Genomic DNA, 15,422 nt, shown 5'->3' on the forward strand with positions numbered 1-15,422 from the left:
CCCCTAACCATTGTCACCACTTCCTGTCACTTTTTTACCAGTATTCTCACCACCATTTGTCCCAGTGTTCTCTGCACCTTCCACAGTCACATCCATTCCTTCCTCACTTGTGTGTTGTGTCTGGCTTCTCTGCACTAAGGCTGGTTTCACATTTGCGTTTTTTTGGGTGCGTTTTTGCGGTAAAAAACGCAAAAAAAAGCATGGTGAAAAAACGCATGTAAACGCGTGCAAACGCTGTGTTTTTTTTACGCATGCGTTTTGGCATCTGGTGAAAAAAAGCGGCGTTTTGATGCGCTTACATGCGTTTTTTCATGCGTTTGCGTTTTTTAAACGCATGCTGAGAAATGTGTGACAGCTGCCAATCACCTGCTGGACCGGGGGAGGGGTGCAGCACCACACCTGTTTTCCTTTGATTGGTGCTCTGTTGTGTCTCTGGAGTGCCCTGCCCCCCTACTGCAGCAGTTTTCACTTTATTGTTCTAGGCCCGCTGCTTGTTTGGGGGCGCCTCCTGCCCTGCACCCACAGACTTTGGGGTCCTGGTGTCACGCTTGGGTGCTGGAGCACTCTGTCCCCCTGTCGCAGCAGGACGCCCAGTGTTCCCTGCAGATTATTTATCCTGCTTTTTCTGTGCTTTTTGGACACACTGCTCCCCTATCGCAGCCGCGTGCCCCCTCTCCGTTGAGGCGCACTGCGCCTTTGTCACAACAGTGCGCCCCCCTTTCGCCGAACCTTGTTTTTCGGACCTGCTCCCCACAGCCCCGGCGTCGGCCGGCTCAGCCATAGTGAGCAGGGATGGAGTCTGCCCACACCGTCCCCCTTCTGCAACGGCGTGGACATTCCCCCCCCCCCCACCCTCCCCGACCCCGCCGATAACCGGCTTAGCCGCAGAGGGCAGGGAGGGAAACTCCTCGGGGTCCTCTATGTCCGGCGCTGTGAGTACCACCACAGCCTCGCCCCTGCACTGTTCCCCCCCCACAGACGGCAGCACCGCCGGACGTCCTCCTCCTCTCCCCACCTTGTCTATGCCCCGGACCCACTGCTGAGCCTGTGCCTTTAGGTTTGGTGGGGTTTACACAGGAGGTGGTAGGTGTAACATCAGCCATAGGTACATATTTGTAGATCACCACCTCCTGTGCAGTCTTCTTCTTACTCTTCTTGGTTTCCTCTGCTGGCTCGTCCTCATCAAAGGAAAAGCGCTCCAGGTTCACTGGAGACTCCAGCTCTCGGATCTCCTTTAGCAGACCGCCCTCCTCCTCTTCCTCCGCTGACACTCCAGCCTGTGCTGTCAGAGTCCTCTGCCGTGCTGGGAGGCTGCTTCCCTGTTGTCGGCTCTGCGACTCGCTCTCCCGGCTTGTTCCAGCTTGTAGGACTCCAGTCACAGCCACGTCGTCGTCCTCCTCCTCTTCGTTTAGGACTCCGGCTGGCGGCTCTCCTGAGGTATTTAACCCCTTCATTTCTGAGAACCGCCGCTGGTTCTTAAACCTCTCCAGGAAGGGACCTGCGCTTTTCTCAATCCCCTCCCGGAGGCACACTAACCGGACCACCTCATCTCTGAGGGCTCTGAACCTCTGGGAGGTCGCGGGTCTCTCCTTATTAGAGGCTTGGGTGTTCAGGCCACCCGCAGCTCCTCCTTCAGCACAGTCCGTGCTTTGCCGGCGTCCTCGTACTCACGTAGCATGGCGACCACTCGGGAGGAAAAGGTACTCGTGGACACGCCGGACCTCTTCTCCCCCCAGGATGTTCCTGGGCTCTTCTTCCTGGGGTGCCCCTGTCTCCCTCTCTGGGCAGACGATGAGCCGTCTCAGGGTTTATGAAGGTGGGTATGGTTTTCCTCACCCGTCCCGATCTCCTCAGTCCCTCTTGGGCCGGTTTCTGCTGCTGCTGCTCTCTGTCCCCCGTCGGCACAGATCGGTGAACAGAAGCATGGGAAGCCATGCCGGCCTCCCAGGAAGCCTGCCTCTCCCTGGGGAGAAGAGAGGCAGACTCTGGGCCTCCTCCTGGAAGTGCTGGAGCTCACAAGACAGGTGCTGCTCCTAGCAGGGTGTGACTGACTGTGGGCACCTGTCATACAGTCTCCTTCCCCAGAAATGGCTGATACCAGAGAGTAACAGATTGCAGTCACCTGTCCCCAGTAATGTTTGATAATGGAGATTAATTGTCGTGCCCATTATACTGTACTGCTGAAGTTACAATAGATATGACTCATGTAATGTTAGAAGTGAAATCTTTGGCATTGTACTATATTTCTTATCTGTGCATCATGAATTGTGGTATGTGTTGAAGGGGCCCACTGAGACTCTTTCGCCTGGGGCCCATGAAAATCTGGAGCCAGCTCTGTCTACAGGGCCAGGGTATGAATTTTGGGTTCCTATGTACTCCGGACAGCGGCTCCCAGGGTCACCAGCTTATTTCCCAATTGCTGGCGTGTTGCACAACCTAGTGGCACGCAGCCGGGCGCCGTTTGATCTGCAGTCACATTATCAGCCGCTTCTTTCTAAATATCACATGATTGGCTGTGGGGTCAGAGGTCACATCATCAACTGGGAGATAAAACAAGTGAAGGAGAGATGTGACCCCTAAACTGCAGGGAATCCAGAAAATCCCCCCATCTGTAGACTGATACATTGTAACACACTGTCAGGGAACAGCTTTGTGCTGGGGATCTCTGGGGCACACAGAGGGTTGTCTGGACCGGATACAACTGTGGCAAACCCTCAGCTGGGAGAAGTATGAGGTCAAAATGAGAGCACAAATAATTCCATTCACTGACAGCAAGCAGTTGTCTAGAAAATAGTGACATCATGAAACACAAAGAATGTGGAAAAATGTCAAAAATAATTGAACTTCAATTGTAAAAGACCGGAGACCCCTTGGAGGCCAGGGACCCCCGCCCACACACTAGATGATGCGCTGTAATGGGGGAGCTGTAGACGCACTGTTACGGGGGTACTGCACTGTTATGGGGGATTTTTGCATGAGGCTCTTGTTGTAGGGGATCTGCGGATGACTTCCTGTTATCAGGGATCTGTGGAAAGATGTGCTGCTATGGGGGATCTGTATGTGATCCACTGTAATGGGGATCTGAGGATGGTGTGCTGTTATGAGGGATCTGCAGATGATGCACTGTTATTGGCGATCTGTTCATGATGCTCTGTTATGAGGGATCTGTGGATAATGCGCTCGTATGTATGATCTGTATGTGACTCACTGTTATGGCAATCTGTAGATGATGCACTGTTATGGGGGATCTGCAGATGATGCACTGTTATGGAGGATCTGGGATCATGCATTGTTATGGGGGATCTGGGGATGTTGCACTGTTATGGGGATCTGCAGATTGTGCACTGTTATGGGGGATCTGGGATCATGCACTGTTATGGGGGATCTGGGATCATGCACTGTTATAGGGGATCTGGGATCATGCACTGTTATGGGGATCTGCGGATGACGCACTGTTATGGGGAGCTGAGGATGAAGCACTGTTGTTGGGGATCTGCAGATGACTCACTATTATAGGGGATTTGCGGATGATGCCTTGTTATTGGTAATCTGCAGATGATACATTGTTATGGGCATCTGTGGATTATTATTTTTTTGGGAAATCTGCAGATAGTGCACTGTTGTGGGGGATCTGTTAAGGACGCACTATTATGGAGGATCTGCCGATGATCTGTTGTGAGGGATATGCGCATGATGCATTGTTGTACGTAATCTGCAATAATGCACTGTTATGTGGATCTGCGGATGATGCGTTGTTATGGGGGATCTGCGGATGATACACTGTTATGGGGGTCTGCGGATGACGCACTGTAATGGGGGATTTGTAGATGAGCATTGTTATGGGCAGCTGGCTGATGAATGCTTCCAGGCAGGACGAGGTTAATATGATGATGACTATTCCCAGTACTGTCCCTCCTGCCTGAGACTTTCCCAGGTGACCATCCCCCCCCCCTTCCCCCCCCTCCCTTCTCACTGGGGCAGGTACTGGGCACATGACGTCACACACACACCCCCAGCCCTCCCATGCCCGCCTCTGCTATAAGGAACTACTGGAGACAGCAGCAACAAATGATCCAGCAGCAGCAGCACTGTGAGTATCCTGCCCCTCTGTGTGCCCTCCTGTATCTATCTCTGCACCTTCCTGTATCTATCTCTGTGTCCTCCGGTATCTGTGTGCCCTCCTGTATCTATCTCTGCACCTTCCTGTATCTATCTCTGCGCCCTCCTGTATATATCTCTGTGCCCTCCTGTATATATCTCTGCGCCCTCCTGTATATATCTCTGCACCCTCCTGTATCTATCTCTGCACCCTCCTGTATCTATCTCTGCGCCCTCCTGTATATATCTCTGTGCCCTCCTGTATATATCTTTGTGCCCTCCTGTATATATCTCTGCACCCTCCTGTATATATCTCTGCACCCTCCTGTATATATCTCTGCGCCCTCCTGTATCTATCTCTGCACCCTCCTGTATATATCTCTGCGCCCTCCTGTATCTATCTCTGCGCCCTCCTGTATATATCTCTGTGCCCTCCTGTATATATCTTTGTGCCCTCCTGTATATATCTCTGCACCCTCCTGTATATATCTCTGCGCCCTCCTGTATCTATCTCTGCACCCTCCTGTATATATCTCTGCACCCTCCTGTATATATCTCTGTGCCCTCCTGTATATATCTCTGCGCCCTCCTGTATATATCTCTGCGCCCTCCTGTATATATCTCTGCGCCCTCCTGTATCTATCTCTGCACCCTCCTGTATATATCTCTGCACCCTCCTGTATATATCTCTGCGCCCTCCTGTATATATCTCTGTGCCCTCCTGTATATATCTCTGTGCCCTCCTGTATATATCTCTGCGCCCTCCTGTATATATCTCTGCACCCTCCTGTATCTATCTCTGCGCCCTCCTGTATCTATCTCTGCGCCCTCCTATATCTATCTCTGCGCCCTCCTATATATATCTCTGCGCCCTCCTGTATATATCTCTGCGCCCTCCTGTATATATCTCTGCGCCCTCCTGTATATATCTCTGCACCCTCCTATATATATCTCTGCACCCTCCTATATATATCTCTGCGCCCTCCTGTATATATCTCTGCGCCCTCCTGTATATATCTCTGCACCCTCCTATATATATCTCTGCACCCTCCTATATATATCTCTGCACCCTCCTGTATCTGCACTTTCCTGTATCTATCTCTGCACTTTCCTGTATCTATCTCTGCGCCCTCCTGTATCTATCTCTGTGCCCTCCAGTATAATAATAATAATAATCTTTATTTTTATATAGCGCTAACATATTCCGCAGCGCTTTACATTTTGCACACATTATCATCACTGTCCCTGATGGGGCTCACAATCTAAATATCCCTGTCTTTGGAATGTGGGAGGAAACCCATACATACAACTCTTTGCAGATGTTGTCCTTGGTGGGGTTTGAACCCAGGACTCCAGCGCTGAAAGGCTGCAGTGCTAACCACTGCGCCACCGTGCTGCCCACGGTGCCCTCTATACGGTTCTATCTATCTATCTATCTATCTATCTATCTATCTATCTATCTATCTATCTATCTATCTGTCTATCCCTCTATCTCTGCGCCCTCCTGTATCTATCTCTGTGCCCTCCAGTATCTCTGTGCCCTCCTGTATCTATCTCTGTGCCCTCCTGTATCTATCTCTGTGCCCTCCTGTATCTATCTCTGCGCCCTCCTGTATGTATCATTGTGCCCTCCTGTATCTCTGCGCCCTCGTGTATCTATCTCTGCGCCCTCGTGTATCTATCTCTGCGCCCTCCTGTATCTATCTCTGCGCCCTCCTGTATCTATCTCTGCGCCCTCCTGTATCTATCTCTGCGCCCTCCTGTATCTATCTCTGCGCCCTCCTGTATCTATCTCTGCGCCCTCCTGTATCTCTGTGCCCTCGTGTATCTATCTCTGTGCCCTCGTGTATATATCTCTGTGCCCTCCTGTATATATCTTTGTGCCCTCCTGTATATATCTCTGCGCCCTCCTGTATCTCTGCGCCCTCCTGTATGTATCTATGTGCCCTCCTGTATCTCTGCGCCCTCCTGTATCTATGTGCCCTCGTGTATCTATCTCTGTGCCCTCCTGTATATATCTCTGTGCCCTCATGTATATATCTCTGTGCCCTCCTGTATCTCTGTGCCCTCCTGTATCTCTGCCCTCGTGTATCTATCTCTGTGCCCTCCTGTATATATCTCTGTGCCCTCCGGTATCTCTGCACTCTCCTGTATATATCTCTGCACCCTCCTGTATCTCTGTGCCCTCGTGTATCTATCTCTGTGCCCTCGTGTATCTATCTCTGTGCCCTCCTGTATATATCTCTGTGCCCTCATGTATATATCTCTGTGCCCTCCTGTATCTCTGTGCCCTCCTATATCTCTGTGCCCTCCTGTATATATCTCTGTGCCCTCCTGTAGGTATCTCTGCACCCTCCTGTATCTCTGCGCCCTCCGGTATCTATCTCTGCACCCTCCGGTATCTATCTCTGCTCCCTCCGGTACCTCTGCCCCCTCCGGTATCTATCTCTGCTCCCTCCGGTATCTCTGCTCCTTCTGATACCTTTGCGCCCTCCTGTATATATCTCTGCTCCCTCCGGTATCTCTGCACCCTCCAGTATCTCTGTGCCCTCCTGTATCTATCTCTGCGCCCTCCGGTACCTCTGCATCCTCCTGTATCTTTCTCTGCGCCCTCCTGTATCTCTGCACCCCCCGGTATCTCTGCGCCCTCCTGTATCTATCTCTGTGCCCTCCTGTATCTATCTCTGTGCCCTCCTGTATCTATCATTGTGCCCTCCTGTATCTATCTCTGCTCCCTCCTGTATCTGTCTCTGCGCCCTCCGGTGTCTCTGCGCCCTCCAGTATCTCTGCGCCCTCCTGTATCTGTCTCTGCGCCCTCCGGTGTCTCTGCTCCCTTCTGTATCTGTCTCTGCGCCCTCCGGTGTCTCTGCGCCCTCCGGTGTCTTTGCGCCCTCCAGTATCTCTGCGCCCTCCTGTATCTGTCTCTGCGCCCTCCTGTATCTATCTCTGCTCCCTCCTGTATCTGTCTCTGCGCCCTCCGGTGTCTCTGCGCCCTCCAGTATCTGTCTCTGCGCCCTCCGGTGTCTCTGCGCCCTCCTGTATCTATCTCTGCTCCCTCCTGTATCTATCTCTGCGCCCTCCGGTGTCTCTGCTCCCTTCTGTATCTGTCTCTGCGCCCTCCGGTGTCTCTGCGCCCTCCAGTATCTCTGCGCCCTCCTGTATCTGTCTTTGCGCCCTCCTGTATCTGTCTCTGCGCCCTCCTGTATCTGTCTCTGCGCCCTCCTGTATCTGTCTCTGCGCCCTCCTGTATCTGTCTCTGCGCCCTCCTGTATCTGTCTCTGCGCCCTCCTGTATCTGTCTCTGCGCCCTCCGGTGTCTCTGCGCCCTCCAGTATCTCTGCGCCCTCCTGTATCTGTCTTTGCGCCCTCCTGTATCTGTCTCTGCGCCCTCCTGTATCTGTCTCTGCGCCCTCCTGTATCTGTCTCTGCGCCCTCCTGTATCTGTCTCTGCGCCCTCCTGTATCTGTCTCTGCGCCCTCCTGTATCTGTCTCTGCGCCCTCCGGTGTCTCTGCGCCCTCCGATATCTCTGCCTGTCTGAGCTGCTCTCATGTAGCATTGCGCGACACCGGACATATCCGCCTCCAGCTGCTCACCTCAGACTTTAGCCAACCTGTAGGTTTTCAGCTGCCATGAAGCTACTGATCTCATCATACATGATGCTGCATCTTCTACTTCTCCCTGGGAAACTTTGTAGCCGTTAACAGGATCCAATATAATGGAATGAACTGTAATAAATCCGGGAATTGCTACATAAGCGATTGTCTCCTAAGTGGTGGTCTGTGGCACCTCACAAGGGATAGAAAGTCACTTCTATAGCATGTCAGTGCATGTGTCCTGCTCATTATTTGGAATTTTAAGGGTTACTAGACCTGATCTTCTTGTCTGAGTTCAAAGGGTTTCTGGGTAACCGCAATTTCTAAGAAGAGTGACTAAAAAAAATTCCCGTAAAAAACAAAGGTAATTACAACACTTCCCTAAAGACAATGTTATTTCACTCTGTTTTGTTCCCCATGCTTGTGAAAATAATGTATACCAGCAGCTACCACTAGGGGGAGCTCGCTGTATACTGATACATGATAAGATTCTGCTTTCAGGAAGCTCCACTGAACCTTATAATGTATCTCTGTATGCAGGATGCTCCCCCTAGTGGTGATTGCCGACAGTCCCGTATCACATATCTCTGTATATAGGGAGCTCCCCATAGTGGTGGCTGCAGACAGAATCTTATCATGTATCTCTGTATACAGGGAGCTCCCCCTAGTGGTGGCTGCAGACAGAATCTTATCATGTATCTCTGTATACAGGGAGCTCCCCCTAGTGGTGACTGCAGACAGAATCTTATCATGTATCTCTGTATACAGGGAGATCGCTCTAGTGGTGACTGCAGACAGAATCTTATCATGTATCTATGTACACAGGGAGCTCCCCCTAGTGGTGGCTGCAGACAGAATCTCATCATGTATCTCTGTATACAGGGAGCTCCCCCTAGTGGTGGCTGCAGACAGAATCTCATCATGTATCTCTGTATACAGGGAGCTCCCCTAGTGGTGGCTGCAGACAGAATCTCATCATGTATCTCTGTATACAGGGAGCTCCCCCTAGTGGTGGCTGCAGACAGAATCTCATCATGTATCTCTGTATACAGGGAGCTCCCCTTAATGGTGGCTGCACACAGGATCTTATCATGTATCTCTGTCTGCAGCCACCACTAGGGGGAGCTCCCTTTATACAGAATCTCATGTATCTCTGTATACAGGGAGCTTCCCCTCGTGGTGGCTACAGACAGGATCTTATCATGTATCTGTGTATACAGGGAGCTCCCCCTAGTGGTAGCTGCACACAGGATCTTATTATGTATCTCTGTATAGAGGGAGCTCCCCCTAGTGGTGGCTACAGACAGGATCTTATCATGTATCTCTGTATACAGGGAGCTCCCCCTAGTGGTGGCTGCAGACAGAATCTTACCATGTATCTCTGTATACAGGGAGCTCCCCCTAGTGGTAGCTGCACACAGGATCTTATCATGTACCTCTGTATAGAGGGAGCCCCCCCTAGTGGTGGCTACAGACAGGATCTTATCATGTATCTCTGTATACAGGGAGCTCCCCCTAGTGGTGGCTACAGACAGGATCTTATCATGTATCTCTGTATACAGGGAGCTCCCCCTAGTGGTGGCTGCAGACAGAATCTTATCATGTATCTCTGTATACAGGGAGTTCCCCCTAGTGGTGGCTACAGACAGGATCTCATCATGTATCTCTGTATACTGGGAGCTCCCCCTAGTGGTGGCTACAGACAGGATCTTATCATGTATCTCTGTATACAGGGAGCTCCCCCTAGTGGTGGCTACAGACAGAATCTTATCATGTATCTCTGTATACAGGGAGCTCCCCCTAGTGGTGGCTACAGACAGAATCTTATCATGTATCTCTGTATACAGGGAGCTCCCCCTAGTGGTGGCTGCAGACAGAATCTTATCATGAATCTCTGTATACAGGGAGCTCCCTCTAGTGGTGACTGCAGACAGGATCTTATCATGTATCTCTGTATACAGAGAGCTCTCCCTAGTGGTGGCTGTAGACAGGATCTTAACTTGTATGTGTATACAGGGAGCTCCCCCTAGTGGTGGCTGCAGACAGGATCTTATCATGTATCTCTGTATACAGGGAGCTCCCCCTAGTGGTGACTGCAGGCAGAATCTTATCACATATCTCTGTACACAGGGAGCTCCCCCTAGTGGTGGCTGCAGACAGAATCTTACCATGTATCTCTATACAGGGAGCCAACCCCACCCCCCCCAGTGGTGGCTGCAGTTTCACTGAACTCTGCACCCTCTTCTTTTGTGTTATTTGCCATTGAATTTTTACCTAGTTGGAGAACTAGTAATTGCCTTGTATAACATTATCACTGGAATATCTATGTCTTACAAGCCTCTATATTATAGATGGAATTATACCAGTGGTTTACCACTCTGCCTGTAGTTCCTTCTATGACCTCCAGATGGGGCTGTAATTTGTCAGCTCCGCAGGGCAGGCGTCCTGTATACCGCATATTGTCTCCCCTCACTCGCCGTATTTGACTTTGAATCACTCTTTTCTATGAAGTTAGTAAAGTTTCAGCTGCTTTTTAGTCTCTTCTGGGTCACTTGTTTATGAGGTTAATATTTGGTGCGGAGGTTTGGGGTGCGGGTTAGTGGGGTCTGCGGGCCCGTTCCCTCTGCTGTTATTTCCAGATGAGTCGCTGTGTTCTGGTTATTGCTTATTCTGCTCTAGCCCCTCACACGGACACACGTCCCATCGTCCTGACTATAATGTGAGCTGACATGTGCCATAGACTACACATGGCCGCACCGCCAGACACCACACATCTACCTCCGGGCAATGTGCCCTCCGAAATTTCATAGCTGGGGATCAAAGTGGTTTTGAATCCGGGCGCTGATCCATCTAAGCCGAATAAGAAGCTCATGAAGTCCTAACTGTTAGCTGACAGGCAGGACCACATACCATCTACAGCCCTGGTGGTCTAGGACCCTGTAGGGGAGTAATACAAGAATTACTTGTGGTTTAGGACAATGTAGCATTATATGTGAGGTGGTCTAGGGCTTTTTAAGGGTTAATGTGACTGTTAACTTTGGTGTAGGGCGGGTTTTATTGTGTGTATCCCTGGTGGTGTAGGGGTTAATATCAGCATCTTAAGAAGTGTAGAGGTTAATGTCAGGATATAAAGCAGGATGGGGATTAATGCGAGTATCCCTGATGGTCTTTGGCAGTGAAGGGGTTAATGTCAGGATTTCTGGTGGTCTATGCATATAAACATAACTTACAGAATAGGAAGTAGCTGCAGTACCAGATGCGTCCACACTGGTACATACGGCGCTGTGCTGGGTTACATAGTGACTGGTGAGTGCTGGGGCCCCTTTGTTCTGCTGACCTGGGGTCCCAGGGCCATGTATATATATATAGATCCCTGTATGATGGCATGTGCAGTGATGCCGCTGTGTGGTCTGCCCTCGTCGTCTCCTTCCCGCTCTTTGTAGTTTCCCCTCCGGGTGATGGAGCGATCAGGGAATGTAATCCGTTTCCACTTCTGGTGTTTTATCCGGAAGCTCCACCCGGCACAGACCATTATAATAGCTGGCGATTACCGCAGTGTCCCTGGTGGTCCTGGGCAGTGTAGGGGTTAGTCCAATAGCTGGCGATTATCCCACCATAGTCACCCAGCTTTCTCAGACACAGATATACTCAGGAAACTTATAGAAGAGGTGAGGTCGATGGCAGATGGTAACTGCTGGTCCCGGACCACCATAGTGACGGACGCGTTCCCCTCTTTTTTTTTTTTTTTTTTTTTCAGGAGGCCGGTGATCACACAGCTAATCAGTGAGAAAACAGATCATCTCCAGGCGCTAAAATCTGGGTAAGTTGTAGCAGAGAAGATGGGTGGGGGAGATACATGGACACCTGAGCGGCAGCTCCTGCCAGGACGAGGCCAGTGTGCACAGGAGCTGACGGGCCCGCAGTATATATATATATATACCAGAGAGTGCCCCGGCACCTGTACAATAGAGACCCCCACTCACCCTTATTACACTGGTCAGTGTCCCATACCTGGGGGGCACGTGGCCGGTGGCTGCTCTGTCCGTGGCGCACTTGCCAGTTCTCCGGTCACTGTCTGCTCACGTCTTGGCGCATGATGCTTATATTCCGCAGTCACAGCCGCTTGTACCTCCTCACACTTGCTTAGATGTGGGATAAATAATGGCACCATATTGCTGAGTTTCCTCCTTTCTCTCCCACAGGCGAGATGTCGCAGAGTAAAGGCACGGTGGTCCTGGCGTACAGCGGTGGGCTCGACACCTCCTGTATCCTGGTGTGGCTGAAGGAGCAGGGCTATGACGTCATCGCTTACCTGGTGAGCGGATGGATTTTCCCTGAGGTGGGGGGGCGCTGGGTGACCTCATCATGATTTGTGGCAGGTTTGCCATTCAGGACCCTGGGAAAGCTGTGTGCTGGGCCCTGCAGGACTAGGCTGGCCCCGACCTCCCCTGTCATATGTGTGTACAGTGTCGCCTGCCAGCTGTCGCTGGGATTCTGCTGTCGCTGCAGATCTGGAGATAAACATTCACCTTTGGGACCAGTCTCACATTTGCTGCGCTGTCACTTTAAATAGCAGATAACAGAGGGGAGTTGCGGGCAGTGAAGTCTGAGCATGGGTGAATATTGGGGTCCCATGGCTTGGGGTAGCCCTCCTCACAGCTTGATGCCTCATAGATCCCAAAAATCTGTCACTACTAAAGAGAGATCAGTTCCTGAGGAGCGGGGGAGGGGAAGTGACAACTAGCGAGTGCCTCAGTATTAGGGTCTGGGGTTGTCAGATTCTGACTAGATGTGGGGGAGGGGCGGCTCTGCAGTGTGGATTTTGGAGGAGTAGTAGCTGTGAGGTCCGGGCTCCACATTGAGGAAGCTGAGTCATTTCTCTGGGGACGGAGTGGCGCACTCATTTCCTTCAGGTAAATCTTGGATGTCGCAGTCTGTACAGATGCCAGCGGGGAGCGACACCCGGGCACCAGCAGGCTTGTGTCACAGGGCCCAGTGTCCTCTCGTCCCGCGGTTCTTTTCATTAGTTTCAGGATCTCCGCTTGCTGTCAGTGAAGGGAAACGTTAGTGTTAATATTCCGAGTCTGAGCCTAATTCTTTTCACAGCTGAAGATTTGTTACACTTGTACCAGCCTGCACAATTCTCTGTAAGGAACATCCAGAGCTCCCCCTTGTCCCCAGAGTCTGGACACTAATGTAACAAACCTCCACCTGTGAAAAGTACTGGGACAAAATGTCTTCTCAGCCTCTGAATGTAAATATTAACGTTTCCATTCAGTGACAGTGAGGAGAGATCTGGGACATGGAGACCCCGATTCATGCTTAAATGTGGTCAGAATTCTGCGCGGCTCAGAGGTGCGGCAGACACTGTGCGACATTGGGCGTTTATCCCGCCCAGATCCGCCGATGTAGGCGGGGCATATGCAGAATGGGGCGTGGCTAAGCCCACCCGTATAAGTTGTGCCGTGGGTGGGATGGGAGTCCCCACTGTGGAGGCGCACGGCAGTACTAATGGCGGCACAGTACATGTCCAGATGAATCCGGGCCAAAGTGTGTAGAAAGCTGCAGAGAGGAGACAACCCCCCCTGCTGACCTCTGGTTGGCGAATATAGGGACAGGACCCCCGTAGTTCCCCATAGGACAGAGGGGGGGTCTCAATAAGTACTAGCCTAGGATTATGATGGCTCCATATTAATCAGCGCCGCTGCCAGAGGTCACATGACTCGTTACATCTGTCTCCACCACAGGCAAACATTGGGCAGAACGAAGACTTCGAGGAGGCGAGGAAGAAAGCCCTGAGCCTGGGGGCGAAGAAGGTGAGGCCACGACCACTAACGTGACATAGGGGGCCGCTATCTAGAGATCAGAGGGTCCCGTCCAACATCCAGGTCAGTGGCACCGAGATGAGAGGCCCCCAAATCTCTGACCTTCTGGTGCAGCTTTTTGTTAGTGGAGGTTGGTGCATCGTCATCTGTGCCTCACATTGCGCCAGCCCCGACAAATGCCGTACCGGGGACACCGGGAGGTCAGAGATTCCCAGGTGTCACTGACCCAGGATACCGCTCATCTCTACCGCTAACTTGTATAACAATGCAGGACCGACTGATATCACCCGGCCTCCAGTGGCTGATAACAGGGAGTAATAGATTGTATTAAATACAAAATACTTCACGTGACACCAACTATGATACATTACAAATAAAACACAACAGAACAAAACATAAGAACAAAGCTCCAATCAGACACAAATCACAAAGAAAGAAACCAGAAATGGAAACAAAATGGAGAAAATTCATGACCTACAAATCATGGACAGGAAAGAAAAAATTCAAATAAAATAGAAAACAAAATAACTGTAACTACATGAATACCCCCGTAAAATAATACATAGTATAAAATCATGTAAGATCCCCGGCCCAGCTTCATTCATACTACTATATACAACCCCAACTACATTCACACCGTCCTATATACAATATTATATACAATATATACACTACAAACACATTACACTAAACCGATTCATACAACACCGCAAACACAGCAAAACCCTACTGGTCCCACTGCCTTACCTTACAGCCACCCCCTTACACCACCACATTCACCCTACAACAAACCTAAATACAATACAGTGTACAAAATTAACTTTTTTATTTTATTTACTTTATTATTTTTTTCTTTTTTTTTTCTTTTTCCATTATCATTATTTTTTTAAATATATATAAACACACACCTACACTAACTACCCCGCCACCCCTGATCCAGCTCTGGCCACAAAGTTCAGGAATTATCCGAGCTAGGATCAGGTCCCAAAGTTTTTCCCCAGGCGGGGTCTGGGCCAGGCCAGATCAGTCTCTTATCACCACCATTGAACCCCCCAATCCTCCCACCCAACCTAAGACCCTCTATTATATACAATACATACAATATATACAAAACACTATATACATAACCCAACATTACAGAACACAACCTACATACTCACCACCCAAGGCTCAAGTTCGATGCCTGCAAACCTTCTATTCAGGGAACAGAAATCCAAAACAAAAATCTAGGGTGTAAAGATATCAGCCCACCACCAGGATATAGGGGCGCTAAGGGACTAAGGCACCCCGAAGGAGAAACCCCTCCAGAGATGGGCCGCCCTCCGGGCACCCAGTCTTTTGCACTCCAGAGAACGCACCTTCACCAGGGCACCTAGGATTCTGCTACAAACTTCATCTACACGGAGGATTTTACTCTGCGTTGAAACTAAAACTCGTGCGTTCCAAGTGAAGTACCTGCGCTGACTAAGAATAAAGTGGCTCAGTCCCTTCTCCCGAGGTCTCTGAACGCTCCATAGGCCCACTCTGCATAGGACAGAGTGGCCAGCCGCGGCCAACCAATGAAAGTGCCCACCCTGTTGTACACTTCTGTATTAAAGGCATGTTCTTGCGGTTCGGGGAGGGTGTCCAGAAGATCAAACGCGGGATCCCCGCCTCCCAGCCAGAGACTCTCACACTTGTCCTGGTTGACCTTGGACCCGGATGCCTCCGAGTAGCTCTCCACTTCTGACATCACCACCATCGCCTCCTCTTGCGAAGAAACAAAGACGGTGAGGTTGTCCATGTAGGCCACAACCCTCAGGATAGCCTCTGGCGCCAACCTGCCCATCCTCACCCCCCCCCCCCGCCAACGGATCACAATCGACTCTTCTGAGGAAGGGATCGATCGCAAACGTGTAAAGCAAAG

At 50.7% G+C, this 15,422-nt stretch overlaps 1 protein-coding gene across 2 annotated transcripts in view; it reads left to right on the forward strand.

The window, feature by feature from the left end:
* Positions 1 to 4,003: 4,003 nt before the first annotated feature.
* Positions 4,004 to 15,422, forward strand: part of ASS1 (argininosuccinate synthase 1) — a 59,481-nt gene continuing 48,062 nt past the window's right edge. Inside the window, exons 1-4 of one of the 2 annotated variants that reach the window (XM_069747523.1) lie at positions 4,004 to 4,090; positions 11,449 to 11,511; positions 11,894 to 12,006; positions 13,439 to 13,507. In XM_069747523.1, the coding sequence (XP_069603624.1) occupies positions 11,899 to 12,006; positions 13,439 to 13,507 (177 nt within the window). In that variant the 5' untranslated portion in view covers positions 4,004 to 4,090; positions 11,449 to 11,511; positions 11,894 to 11,898. Of the gene's footprint in view, positions 4,091 to 11,340; positions 11,360 to 11,448; positions 11,512 to 11,893; positions 12,007 to 13,438; positions 13,508 to 15,422 lie in introns of those variants that run through there. The other variant, XM_069747524.1, reaches the window with a different exon arrangement.

This window comes from Ranitomeya imitator, chromosome 2, assembly GCF_032444005.1.
Source record: "Ranitomeya imitator isolate aRanImi1 chromosome 2, aRanImi1.pri, whole genome shotgun sequence".
In the NCBI taxonomy this organism is placed as follows: domain Eukaryota; kingdom Metazoa; phylum Chordata; class Amphibia; order Anura; family Dendrobatidae; genus Ranitomeya; species Ranitomeya imitator.